This window comes from Podarcis muralis, chromosome 5 (genome assembly GCF_964188315.1).
Source record: "Podarcis muralis chromosome 5, rPodMur119.hap1.1, whole genome shotgun sequence".
NCBI classification, from domain to species: domain Eukaryota; kingdom Metazoa; phylum Chordata; class Lepidosauria; order Squamata; family Lacertidae; genus Podarcis; species Podarcis muralis.
Window position 1 is genome coordinate 99,439,322 of NC_135659.1, and position 14,320 is coordinate 99,453,641.

The 14,320-nt window shown below is 47.5% G+C and overlaps 1 protein-coding gene across 5 annotated transcripts in view; it reads left to right on the forward strand.

The window, feature by feature from the left end:
- Window positions 1-14,320, forward strand: part of EFCAB8 (EF-hand calcium binding domain 8) — a 60,692-nt gene that overhangs the window by 20,973 nt on the left and 25,399 nt on the right. For 4 of the 5 annotated variants that reach the window (XM_028735633.2, XM_077929469.1, XM_028735628.2 and 1 more), the window contains exons 6-13: window positions 1,591-1,759; window positions 3,554-3,659; window positions 4,113-4,197; window positions 6,032-6,144; window positions 7,207-7,280; window positions 8,759-8,889; window positions 11,712-11,779; window positions 13,163-13,311. In XM_028735633.2, the coding sequence (XP_028591466.2) occupies window positions 1,591-1,759; window positions 3,554-3,659; window positions 4,113-4,197; window positions 6,032-6,144; window positions 7,207-7,280; window positions 8,759-8,889; window positions 11,712-11,779; window positions 13,163-13,311 (895 nt within the window). The remainder of the gene's footprint in view (window positions 1-1,590; window positions 1,760-3,553; window positions 3,660-4,112; window positions 4,198-6,031; window positions 6,145-7,206; window positions 7,281-8,758; window positions 8,890-11,711; window positions 11,780-13,162; window positions 13,312-14,320) is intronic. The other variant, XM_028735631.2, reaches the window with a different exon arrangement.

Consider the following 14,320-nt stretch of genomic DNA (forward strand, 5'->3'; position numbering starts at 1 on the left):
GAAGGGGACGACAGAGGGAGAGATGGTGGGACAGTGTTCTCGAAGCTACCAGCATGAGTTTGACCAAACTGTGGGAGGCAGTGGAAGACAGGAGGGCTTGGTGTGCTCTGGTCCAGGGGGTCACGAAGAGTCAGACACAACTAAACGACTAAACAACAACAAATATATGCTGGAAGCCTCCCATAGTGGCTGGAGCAACACCCAGCCAGATGGGTGGGGTACAAACGACAAAATCATCATCAACGTCACCATCATTCCATTATTTATACTCCGCCCATCTGGCTGGGCCTCCCCACCAGTTTGGGCAGCCCCCAGCAGAATATCAAAACATAATAAAATTTCAAGACCCTGAAATCTCACTTGCTGTTTATTTAATTTGTCTACCGCCCTTCGTCTGTAGACCTCAGGGCGGTTCGCAGCATAAAAATGCAAATCAGAAAACACAAAAGTACACAACAAAAACCAAAGCATACCAATAACCTCTCCCACAAAACATTTAAAAGAGCATCAGATGTCAATCAGACAAAGGCCTTGTTGAAGAGGAACGTTTTCGCCTGGCGCCTGAAGGTGCCGGGCGAGTTTCCCTGGGGAGAGTGTTCCACAAAGAGGGAGCCACTGCAAAAAAGGCCCTGTTCTCGTGTTGCCAGCCTTCCGGGTCTCTCATGGAGGAGGCACATAGAGAAAGGCCACAGAAGTTGATCGCAGGGTCTGGGCTGGTTCATCTGGGGAGGGGCGGTCCTGGAGCTTTTGTGGTCCTTGCAGTACTCACTATTCTGTGACTTTTTGGTTGACCCTCATAAAAGGGAGAGGACAAGGTTCTGCGTCTGTGACGCGAAAGGGCAAAGGGGCAGGCTGATGGCACCAGAAACTGAGGAGGCTGACCACAGTCATGCGGAGGAAGGTTCACATAATAATAATAATAATAATAATAATAATAATAATAATAATAATAATAATAATAATAATAATAAATTGTTTATACCCCGGCCATCTGGCTGGGTTTCCCCAGCCACTCTGGGCGGCTTCCAACAGAATATTAAAATACAATAGCCAATTTACATTAAGAGGTGATTCTGTGCTGGGACTGGACACACTGATGGGAACTTAGCCTGGGGTGAGTTAAGACAAGCCCAGAGCTCTCCTGGATGGTGGAAGACTGAAATGAATCCTGTGCTCTCCAAGGTCTCAAAACGCTCACCTATGAATTCTGATGGCAAATGCTCCTTTGCCCTTGCATGGTTTTCTGATCTCACAGGAGTACAGATCTCTTGTTTTTTATTTATAAAAGCATTGATATGCCACAATCACAAAACACACCAAAGTGGCTCACCGTGCTAAAAAACAGAAGCCCTACAATAAAAGCATGAAAACAAACTTAAAAACAGTTTAAAAGCAGAAAAAAGGTCAAGCATCAATAAACTGTTGCCAGGAGATGTATTCTTAACTGCCTGCAGAGGCCTGATGGAATAAAAAAATAATATTTTTTTAAAGGTTTTAAGTTTAAGGCTTTAAGTTTGCTTGCTATGTTCCTAAGCACAGTACATGTGTCTGTAGCCATTTTCTTTCTTTCCCCTCTTCCTTTTCCTCCAGGGCTCACTCTGAGGAAATCGTCAAGATCCAGTTTTTCCCAAACCAGAACAGGGGGCTTTTGGAGAGGGCGAGGAAAAGCCGATCTCCGTCTGGGCGATTCCTGACCGTCAGCAGGGACGGGATCCTGCAATATTGGAGCGACACCTTTAAAAGGCTTCGTACTGTTGTGGTAGGTAGCCTGGCCAGCTGGGGATGGTGGTTTGGTATGGAGGACTCTCCTTTTCTCTTGAGTGTCCCAAGAAAAGCCAAGAAAAGAAATGTAAAGTTGAAGTACTAAAGGCAGTAAGCGGTCCCTATTTATCTACTTGCACCTGGGGGTGCTTTCGAACTGCTAGGTTGGCAGGCGCTGGGACTGAGCAACAGGAGCGCACCCCGCCGCGGGAATTCGAACCGCTGACCTGACGATCGGCAAGTCCTATCTATGCACTGAGGTTTTACCCACAGCGCCACCCGCGTCCCATGATAAGGCAATAGAAGTGCTTTAATATACTTTAAATATGCAAACCTAGCCTCTCCCTAAATGCAAGTGGGAAACCAGCACAGCAGGATCCGAGCACAAGAGCAACTCTCTCCTCCTCCTGTGGTTTCTGGTAAACTGGTTTTCAGAAGCATCTGTGGAGGCAGAGCAGAACCATCCCAGCTAGTAGCCATCAATAGTCCTCTTCTCCATGAATTAGTCTAATCCTCTCTTTAAGCTGTCCAAGTTGGAGAGAGACCATTGCTGCCTTCTGCGGGAGGGAGTTCCCTAGATTAACGCCGCACTGCTTGAAGAAGGAATTTCATGACAATAATGCCCATTTACACCACAAAGAACTCATAACCCACCTACTCTCAGCAGCCAGAAACATCATAACCAGACACTGGAGAGCCCTGTCAGGAGTAAGCATGGACCAATGGTACCAAATAGTATGGGAAACAGCCCTACTAGAAAAATTAACCACTAAACTGAAACTGCCACAGGGACAAATAGAAGAAGACGCCTTCGCGAATTTGGTACGGAGGACTCTCCTTTTCTCTCGAGTCTCCGAGAAAAGCCAAGAAAGAAAATGTAAAGTTGAAGTACTAAAGCAGGTGAAAATTCACATCAACTTTCTAAGCCCCTGGACAGGCTTGTCTGAGCAATAATGTTTTTAGCAGACACCGAAAGGAATACAGCAAAGGCACCGGCTTGAGATCAATAGGCAGGGAGTTCCAAAGTCTTGGTGCCAAATTCGTATGGCTCCCCTTTATCACATACACAGCCCAACAAGACAATGACAAAAATCCACCAACAGCATACTGATCAATATGGCTAACCTGATCCAAAACACCCACCCACCCCACTCACACACGAAAACAAAGACCACCACAGCCAACCCCAAATGGACAACCACACCCTAGGCCAACCCCAACCTCTCTCACCACCAAAGGAACACAAGTGAACAGCAGAGAACCTGCACAAGCAACGCTGACACCAAACCCTACATATAGTAAGTAAAATAGAAACGTCGCCACCCGACCCCCCCCCCCATCTCCCCCCCCTCTTTCCCCTTTTCTTCCTAATGTCTCAACAAATGAAACTGATCTGTAAAAAATGTTACTTGGGGGAAAAAGAGAGAGAGAGAGAGAGAGAGAGACATTGCACACACTTTTGTAAATCAATAAAATCTTTGAAAAAGAAAAAGAAGGACTTTCATTTCTATGTCCTGAATCTTTCAACGAAAGCCGAGAAGCTGAGGTTCTCTGCTCCACAGGAAGGTTGGAGGAAGCATCCCTGCTTCCTCGCTTCCTTGCCCTTTGAGCCAGGTCCACCGCCCGTCATACGCCCCCCCCCCCGGTTCTTCTTCATCTTCCTCCTCCTGTCTCAGAGCCTGCCAGCAGTATGAGGCTCCAGACATGAAATACGTGATGTGCAAACAGCAAACCTTCCTTCTGTCTCCCCCATCACTTTCTTTGCTCTGTGAACCCTCTTCTCTCTATGCAGCTGGACCAGAGCAAAAGACGTCACAGTTTGAAACTCTGGGTGATTGACATGGTGTGCCTCACCAATATCAACTTACTGGCGGTTGCAACGACAGACCAGGATATTGGTGAGTGCAGAACGCAAAGGGGAAGCTCGCCCCCCCTGCCCTGATTGCCTTGCAATCCCTGCTTCCCCAAATCAAGTGTGTGCCTCTGTATGCTGAGCTTGCAACCCTTTTGCTCAAAATACGCACCATGCAGCCGTGAGTTCCACAGGTTGGTTCCGAACTGTGCCCAGGGGAACTTAGTTTTAGTGTTCTGGACTTCTGCGTCAACTTCCCATCGATTTCACAGGGGAAGCTGTGTTACGGGGAGAGGGAGAAGATGTTTGACTGGTGCATCCAGTGGTGCTTACAGTTTGGGAATAGAGACTCTGGAGGTCAAACTCTGATTCAGCTTCCATTATGTCTTCAAAGCGCAATGCCTTTCAGTGGAGTCAGTTCAGATCTGTAGGCTGGGAAAGGGAGCGATGCACACACAGCCCTCGAATAAAGTGTTCCGCTTTCCCTCTTTCCACCCAGAGTTCTTTGACATTGGTGGCAATAAATGCGACCGGATCTTCACTCTCGTCGACTTGGAAGGGTGTGCCACGGCTATGGACTACTGGTACGTCAAGAGAAGACCCTGGGGGTGTTTCCCCTCTCACCCCCCTCTCAGCATCTCCCCAGACACAGGCTGGACCAGCCCCAGCCACAACCAACACTCTGTTCCCAGACCCGGCCCACGCTAACCATTGACACAACCACACTTGGCAATTAGAATTACGGGGGCTGCCTAGTTGCTGGATCCCCTATTCGTTTACGGTGGGAATGGGGAAAAGCACAAACCTTTGGTTCTGCGTTTTTTTAAAGAAATCAATACAATTTTCAAATTGTTGTCTTATCCCTTCTCCCCAGCTCACACTGTTACCTATTTTTGAGGAAGCTGATCTTAATATAAATAATGAAGAGCTAATTGTTCCTTCTTCTTGCTTTTATTTTTTTTTTTGGGGGGGGGGGGGGAGAGGGCGGCCACTAGAGTTGCAATGGCCCATGTCAGGAGAGATCTAAATGGAGCCAGTATTTCATTTTGGCATGTCACAGTTTGGCAACTTGCTTTACAGTATTAGAAAAGTTGAGCGGCAAACTACGCGTCTCCAGGGGACAATGCAAAAAAGGATAGATTTGCAGAAGTCTGGTTTGAGTTTATTGCGCATGTCAATACAGAAGAACAAGGCTTGTCCCTTCCCTCTGCTTATCAGTGGATTTGGTTGATTCAATAACATGCTGATATTCCTCTTTAATATTCTTTAAGATGCATATACCACCCTTTACCCGAGGATCATAGGTCAGTTTACAGTATAGAAATGCAAAAATGCGTAACATGATTCTAGATTCAGGTAGGTGGCCGTGTTGGTCTGACGCAGTCGAAATAACAATACTAAAAAAGTCCAGTAGCACCTTAGAGACCAGCTAAGTTTGTTTTGTGTATAAGCTTTCGTGTGCATGCACACTTCTTCAGACACTGAAACAGAAGTCACCAGACCAGTATATATAGTGGGAGGGTGGGGTTATCTGCATACTATCCCTTCTTTTTTTCTGTAGGACTAATTCCAGTCGTTAAGGGACACGGGTGGCGCTGTGGGTAAAAGCCTCAGCGCCTAGGACTTGCCGATCGCATGGTCGGCTCGAATCCCCGCGGCGGGGTGCGCTCCCATTGCTTGGTCCCAGCACCTGCCAACCTAGCAGTTCGAAAGCACCCTCAGGTGCAAGTAGATAAATAGGGACCGCTTACTGGTGGGAAGGTAAACGGCGTTCCGTGTGCTGCGCTGGCTCGCCAGATGCAGCTTTGTCACGCTGGCCACATGACCCGGAAGTGTCTCCGGACAGCGCTGGCCCCTGGCCTCTTAAGTGAGATGGGCGCACAACCCCAGAGTCTGTCAAGACTGGCCCGTACGGGCAGGGGTACCTTTACCTTTACCTTAATTGCAGTCGTTAACAGTCGTCCACAGGTTTACCATACCCATTGAGTCAACCACCCTCTCTTACCACCCTCCTGAGAAAAACCCCACCCTCCCACTATATATAAGGGTCTGGTGACTTCTCTTTCAGTGTATCTGAAGAAGTGTGTGCGCACACGAAAGCTCATACCAAGAACAAACTTAGTTGGTCTCTAAGGTGCTACTGGACAATTTTTTAATAATAACAACTGTCAGGGGACAACTCACCCCCCCCCCCCAGGACTTTATGCTCCTGCCTTGTGGCCAGAGGAAATCTGGAGCGAAGCCCATTTTGGATCCCAATTCCAGTGCTCTGCTCTGCTACCTGGAGCAAAGAAGCAGGCAGAGCTTCTGTCCAAAGCTGACCTGCTTCCCAGGTAGCCCAAGCTCTCACCTGTTCCGCACCTGTGCTGCACCTGCAGGTTTTGGCCTTCATCCCTTTTCTTTTCCTACCTGAACTAGGACTGATGGCCGCAAAGCAATCTTCTCTGTTGGGGACGTGAAAGGGAACGTCCTGATCTTCACCTCATCGGATGTCGTGATGAACGGGCTTTTCAATGTCCGCAGCTACATAGGTGAGCCAAGTTGGTCCAGGCTGGTGCAGGGGACAGCTCACAACACTGGCCAGGCAGAGGGGGAGCTGCTGGTCCCTGAGCCCCCACAAAAGGGGTGCAGGTCGACCCTTATTGCGATGTTTGATCTTTGGTGCTCCCCCTTTTGCTGAGCTTTCCTTTCAGATGAGAGATTGAGCGGTAGGGATGCCTTTGCAATATTTGCTTTATTCATATGCTGAGCATCAGTGGTAGCAAATGAACGCCAAGTAAGGACTCTGTTAAGGTTGTAGATCCATTACTCCAGATCAGACCTTCAGAGAGAGAGATTCGTTTTGCTTACATGAAATGCTATGCCATGGTTTACTAAGCTACAGGTCTATGGCCCAACGTCATATGGGAACCCTGCCCATGCCTCTCGCATGGATCACGTTCGCAACCTGAGCATCCACTGTACTTATTTTTCCCAGCTTGTCACCCCCCTCTGGGTGGCACCCGGGGCGAACCGGCCCTACTGCACCCCCCTTCCTACGCCACACAGATACCCCACCCCAGACATTCACTAAACTAAACTACAATGGTAGTTTAGCAACTGGAAAACAAAGCAAACTCTGGAGAAACAAGCCAATGTTTCCTCAGTTGCCTGTGGGACAGCTCATAGTTTGTGAAACAGACCATGGCTTAGTGGAATGTGCGAAAACTATGAACTCCAACTTGTGCTTTTAGCCAATTCTCAATTCTCCAGTCAGATGTCAAAGAGGTAACCCATTATTCAACCTTTTGTGGGCATCCGAAGGCAGCCCTGTATTGGGAAACGTTTAATTTCGGATGTATCGTGGTGTTCTTTTATATTCTCTTGGAGGGTACTCAGAGTGGCTGGGGCAACCCAGTCAGGTGGGTGGGGTAAAAGTAATACATTATTATTATTATTATTATTATTATTATTATTATTATTATTATTATTATTATTATTATTCTGTTGTGGATTAACTGTCACAAACGAGGCAGTAGAGCCAATGCATTATATTTTGGCTCTGCTGGGCTCTGCTGGCGCACAATGTTTTTCCCTGGATCTTGTCCTCACAGGTGGCATGTCTAGAGTCCCCGTCCACATCCTCCTGAAAAACAAGGCCGAACAATACAGGAATTTCCATATCCCTGTGAGTTTTCCCCATGAACCTGCCTGCTCCAGAGTTAGTGTGATTTCTGCCAGGCGCTCCCTGCTTTTAATATTGATTTATTAAATGTGTTTCTATCCTATCCTTTAATTTTATTTTTTTAAGAACTGCAGCGAAAACGATCAAAATAAATAAAAAAATACATATGTGATAACCCCCCCCCCCAAGCAATTAAAATATCACAATAAAATAGAATAAGGCGGCAGACTTACAACTAAATTTTGCAGTTCTCTTTGCTAATTCAAGTTCCCTACGAAATCTTGGAAGGACAGGTATGATGTTGGCATCTGCTGTACCCCAGAGGGGGCTTAAATTCCATTAAGTTTTTCACTGATGGGCAAGTGGTGGTTGGAACCAGTATTCATCCAACCTGTTCCAGGTACCTGCTCCTAGCCTTGCCACTATAATCTGAATTGCCAAATCATGGAAAGGTCCTGAGGAAGTGAGCTTTGCTTAGTTCTCCTCTCTGTCTCTCGTTCAGGCTCCCACTCCCAGTTTTCAAAGATCTTGATCATTATGTCTGTGCGCTTCAAGCCAAAACGAATACACCTTTTACAAATTCGCCGAGACAACAGATGATTAAGGCTGGAGACAGACGTTAGCCGTCTTCCAGGGAGTTTGAAATGGGGATCTTTGCTCATGCTCTGCACAGACTCTTGCCTCTGGCATACGGGTTTTGCATCTTCTGGAATTGCTTCAAAACCCTGCAAAACCTATTTGACCAGGCATGACATAGGAGAAAAGCAGGAGGGTAAATGGGAGACGAAGACGCACTTACCATATTTTTCGCTCTGTAAGATGCACTTTTCCCCTCCTAAAAAGTAAGGGGAAATGTGTGTGCATCTTATGGAGCGAATGCAGGAGAGCAAGAGTGTGCACTGACCCCTCTTGTTCTCTTGGCTTCAGGGATAGCTGCCCGTCCAGGGATAGCCCTGAAGGGGCTCCGTTTCTCCTGCCGCTTTGCTGAAGGGGTGCTGCGCAGAGAGGGAGAGAATATTTTTTTTCCTTGTTCTCCCCCTCTAGGTGCGTCTTATAGAGCGAAAAATACGGTATTTCCATTACCATGAAAACAGCAACCTTTCTCCTTCCTGTTAATTTAGAAAGCGAGAGGTTTCTGGTCAAGGGAGGACTCTAAAGGGCTGTGTACACACTTCAATTGATCTGCATCTTTGGGAAGAGGCTCATGCAGGATGTTAGCCACAATGCATGTCTTTTCTTATGGAATACTGCATTTTGTTGCATTTGCTTCCAAACCAGCTTTGAACTGAATTGAGACAAAGAAAGACCCAGCGTGCATTTTAAGCAGGTTAACGCGTACACATCTCCTTTGGGATTTCCAAAAGATGGCATGCAGGCAGATAGAGCGCTCCTTTTAGTTAACAGCTCTCTGGCTTTTCTTTGTTGCAAAGTTTAGTCGTCTTCTTCTTCTTCCTCCTCTTCTTCCTCTCCCTCCACTCCAGGCTTTGCACGGAGACTGGTGCCAACAGATCAAGTACATCCCGCAGCTCAACCTGGTTGCCTCCTGCACGCCAGCCGAAAAGACTGCCATGGCCCTCACCACTCTCCCGCTGCATAACATTGGTAAAACCCAGTAAGAGAGGCCTTTTTCTCTCTGCTCTCGAAATGAACCCAAGGTGGGATTGAAACGCCGTTACTGTTTCCACCGGAAGGTGGGTAGGGAAAGGGTCAGAAACTTCAGAGAGCCATAAAATATGGGAAGTATCCACCAGGAATCTGTGGCCGAGGCTGTAAATGCACAAGAGTTTCCAAGGGACCTTTCAAATGGGAAACCTGGGTCCCAGAAAGGCCCCTGGGAAATGATGATGATAACAACGACAACAACAACAACATTTTATTTATATCCCGCCCTCCCCAGCCGAAGCCGGGCTCAGAGTGGCTAACAACAATCAAAGTAACACAGCATTCTAAAATCCATTCATTTTAAAATCAATTCAAAATCAAATTAATGGCAACCATTGGGCTAGAGTTCTATGGGGTTTACAGAAGGAGAGAGGGGGTCAGGCTGTGCCTTGGCCAAAGTCCTGGTGGAACAGCTCCATCTTGCAGCCCCTGCGGAAAGATGTCAAGTCCTGCAGGGCCCTGATCTCTTGTGACAGAGTGTCCCACCAGATCAGGGCCACGGCCGAAAAAGCCCTGGCTCTGCTTGAGGCCAGCCTAACCTCCCTGTGGCCTGGGATCTCCAAGATGTTTTTGTTTGAAGACCGTAAGATCCTCCGTGGGACATACCAGGAGAGGCGGTCCCGTGGGTACGAGGGTTCTAGGCTGTATAGGGCTTTAAAGGTTAAATCTTTAAATCTGGAGGTCTTTTTTTTAACGTTACTTTGGGGAGGACAGAACCTCCCAGGATTTGCAGGTATAGCCAGGTTCTCCTCCACTCTGATTTCAGCCAGGGAAGTGAAATCAACAAGGTGCTGGTATTCTCTCTCTGAGAAATGCTTGCATCTCCCATGTGGAAAACGCATGAGCTGGCCTCCCGCCCCCAAAGGACCTGTGGGAAGAGCTGCCCTCTCTTCTTCCCTTCTCTGCAAAATCAGGACAAGGGTGCCTGTTCTGCAGCAAGGCATTACCTTTCTTGTCAGGGCACAAAATGGGAAGAAGGAGCGATTGAAGAGCTACCTTGGGAACAAGCGGGGAATAGAGATCGACCTTGGCATCTGCTGTCTCTCCGGAGCCTGCTGCCTGAGGCAACCTCCTCACCCTGCCTCCTGGGCAGCCCTGTTTCTGGTTTGCAAGGGCAAATGATTCACTTGGATGAACTTGGTTAGGGAGTTTGGTGGTGGTGGTGCTGTGGGTTAAACCACAGAGCCTAGGACTTGCCGATCAGAAAGTCGGCGGTTCGAATCCCTGCGACAGGGTGAGCTCCCGTTGCTCGGTCCCTGCTCCTGCCAACCTAGCAGTTCGAAAGCACGTCAAAGTGCAAGTAGATAAATAGGTACCACTCCGGCAGGAAGGTAAATGGCGTTTTCGTGCGCTGCTCTGCTTCGCCAGAAGCGGCTTAGTCATGCTGGCCCCATGACCCGGAAGCTGTATGCCGGCTCCCTTGGCCAGTAAAGCAAGATGAGTGCCGCAACCCCAGTGTCAGCCACGACTGGACCTAATTGTCAGGGGTCCCTTTACCTTTACCTTTACCTTTACCTTTAAGCCAGCTCTGAAACCTAAATTCCCTGGTTTGAATCTCACCTTTCCCCCACACTCAGCGGTCCTAGGCGAGCGCCGTCTCAGCCGCCTCCCTGGCTTGAAATAAGGGAGGATAATGTCAGTGGCCTTCTGCTTTACAGGGTTGTTCCAAGGATTGCAACAAGATTGTGCATATGATATACTTCATAGCCTGCAAGTGCCAGGAATTACGATCACCAAAAGGTTCAAGATTGCAGTTCCAAGAACTGGGCAGCAGATGGTGGTGTTGCACTTCATTGTTCTCTTTCGGAGCAATAATTAGGTTTTTTAAAAAAAATGTTTTTATGCAAAGGATTTTCATAGTTAACAAGGGTGCATCCAACATCTCTCTTTTCAGTTCATAGTAGAATGGTGTGAAATGAAAGCATTTAAAGCAGCGGTTCTCCACCTGTGGGTCCCCAGATGTTGTCATGCTGGCTAGGAATGATGGGAGTTGTAGTCCAATAACATCTGGGGACCCACAGGAGGAGAAACACTGATTTAAAGGATAGCAGGTTTAGAGCTCATCCAGACTCCCACTCATCTTGCATCTTCCCCCTTGGAATAACCTCTACCACTGAATCAGAGAAAACATCAGCCAGATTTTCCGCAGATTGACGTTTGCTCCAATTCAGCAGTAAAGAGTGGGTTTTCAAAGAGGAAACCGCTTGGGCCCTTGGTTTCTAGACACAGGACAGGCCTCACATTGCATTGAGGCATGGCTGTCAACTTACAGATTTGAAAATAAGGGACCAGCAGCCTCAAAAATAAGGGATCAGCAGCCAAAATAAGGGATTTTCCAAGCACAGGTATGTTCAACTTCTGAGCCCCTCTGAGCCAAAGGCAGAAAGCCCAGCCAGCAGCCAAACGAAGCCTCATCAATAAGGGACAGCAGCGGGACATGGCGCTGGGATAAGGGACTGTCCCGCCAAATAAGGGACACTTGCCAGCTATGCCTTGAGGTTTCTTAGACAAGAACCTACTTTGTCAGATGCGTGGAGGTGCACTTTGCAATCTGCAGACTTGCTGCAGAAATCCAGGTCGAGCTCTGCGCCTCTGCTCCTTCCTGGATCATGGTCGGGTGTCTCTAGCAAAACGTCCTGCAGCCCATCATGCTTTGGGCAAATGTCTTTCTGGCCCGTTCCTTCAGAAAGCCAGCCAGCCATTTATTTTTGAAAGAAAAAGAAGAGAGACGGGCGTACTTAATCGACACCTCCACTCTTCCATTTGTCCCAGATCAGCGGTGATCGTTCTGAAGAAAGGCATCCTTTGCTTTGACTATTCCTCGGAAATGAACATCCTCGGTACGTTCTCTAGAAACGGCTCCTTAAAACCACCTCCTTCTGGAGCCGGTATCCAGTTTGGGGACCAGGGGCCTGAGAGAACGGCACCTTCAGGTATTCTCAGTTGGCAACGATTTACCTGGATCCGGTCGAGTCTTGTTTCTAACCCAGTGGAGGCACCGAAACGGCCTTGCTGCCCTGGTGGTTAACTGGGAAGAAGGGTGTGACCCAGTTAGTTTATTATTTTATGTTATTTATTGAATTTATATACACCACCCTATGAGCTCTCAGGGTGCTTCACAGAACAAAATCAAAATATAAAACCGCAAATTTATTCTCCAAATGTCTCAGCATCTCTCTGGAGGTCTGAGATGATGGAGAGCAGAGGCAAAACATTGCCCTTGAAACAGCTGAACTGGCTCCTGGCTCCTTTCTGTTCCTAATCCCAGGTGTTTGTTTTAAATTTGAAGGCCCTAATTAAGGGATGAGGGACCTGCGTTGTTCTGATGTGTCTGCTGCAATCCTTCTGCACTATTGCCATCAGCTTATGCTTCGCGATGGCTGCCCCAAGAAAGCGATGCAGACGGTTCCGCAGATCAATCAGTCAGTGCACCCCGCAAATGATAATGATGATGATGATGATGATGATGATGATAATAATAATATATTTACACCCCGTCCATCTGGCTGGGCTTCCTTAAAAGTGGCTGCAGGTCCCGCTAACGGTGCCACTGATGGGATGGTATTTTCTAATGCAATGGCATGATTAGCTGCTAACATCATTGCATTATAAAATGTGTTCCCTCAGTGCTGCAGTTAGAACATAAAACAACAACAACAACAACAACAACAACATAATAATCAGTGCTTTTATTCTGGGGGTGCGCATACCCCTAAACATTTTGTGAACCTAAGTTTGGCCTCATTGAGGGGCAGTATTTCAATATGAGTAGGAAAATGAGAGTACCCCTTAACATTTTTTAAAGAAAACAAATACCGATAATAATAATTTATTGCTTATACCCTGCCCATCTGGCTGGGTCTTCCCAACCACTCTGGGCTGCCTCCAACAGAATATCAAAACACAATAACCTATTAAACATTAAAAGCTTCCCTAAACAGGGCTGCCTTCAGATGTCTTCTAAAAGTCTGGTAGTTGTTCTTCTCTTTGACATCTGGTGGGAGGGCGTTCCACAGGATGGGTGCCACCACCGAGAAGGCCCTCTGCCTGCTTCCCTGTAACTAGGCTTCTCACAGGGAGGGAACCGCCAGAAGGCCCTCGGCGCTGGACCATAGTGTCTGGGCTGAATGATGGGGGTGGAGACGCTCCTTCAGGTATACAGGAAATGGCAAAAGCGGAGCGATTCCGCCGGAGCTCCTGAGCTGCGTTTTCTCTTTTGCCAGTGACGGGAGGGTACGAGCCGCTGGTCCGCATCTGGAACCCCTATGTAACCAGCAGCCCCATCACGCAGATGAAGGGCCACTCCACGGCTGTCACCCACATCATGATCAACGGGCAGAGGAACACCATCGTCAGCGTCTCCAAAGACAAAGTAGGGGTTTGGGTGCGAGAGGCGGGGAAAGGGAATGCCCCTTGCACCTGCTTGGAAATGTGGGGGATCCCTGTCCGTCCGTCCCCAGGAAGTGGAAGGGTGGGGCTATATGCCACGGCGGCGGCAAGAACTATGTTGGCCCAGAACTGGAAAACAGATGTAATACCTACCATTAAGGAATGGCAGGTCAAAATGATGAATTACGCAGAGCTGGCTAGAATATCAGGAAAACTAAGAGACCAGGATGAACAGAAGTTTCAAGAAAGTTGGAGTAAATACTTGATGTATATAAGAGACAATTGTAAAATATTAAAGACACTGGCAGGGTTAGAATAACTCTAACAGCGTATGATAGACAAAGCAAAATATACAAAATGCGCAATGTTAGAAACTATATGATACTTACCGAAGGAATGGAGGGATGTCCGAAGCTCGGCAGAGCTTAGATAAATATGAGATTTATTTGTACAAGGTATGTATGTATGTATGTATGTATGTATGCATGTTTAATGGAAAATCAATAAAAAATATTATTTTTTTAAAAAAGGAAGGGTGGGGCTGGAGGCCTAGAGCTTTTAACTGGAGGTTAATTTAACCCGCCCTGGAGCAGAGTTTGACTGTTCCAACAGCTGCTGTGAGAACAGGATGCTGGACAAGATGGGCCCTTGGCCTGATCCAGCAACCAGGATCTTTTTTGATGCTCACAGTGGCTGAGCAGGGGCCCATTATGGGAAGCCTCCAAGCAGCACCCGAGCAACTCTGCCCACCAGGGACTGCCAAACAATTAAAGCCCTGTGTTGCGAACAAATATCAGTAATATCCAAAGGCAACGCGATGACCAAGTACAATAATGCGATGTCAATATAAACTCTTTATATAATCTATGCAGAACATTGAACAATATGAAATACCGTATTTTTCGCCCCATAGGACGCACTTTCCCCCCTCCAAAAATGAAGGGAAAATGTGTGTGCGTCCTATGGGGCGAATGCAGGCTTTCGCTGAAGCC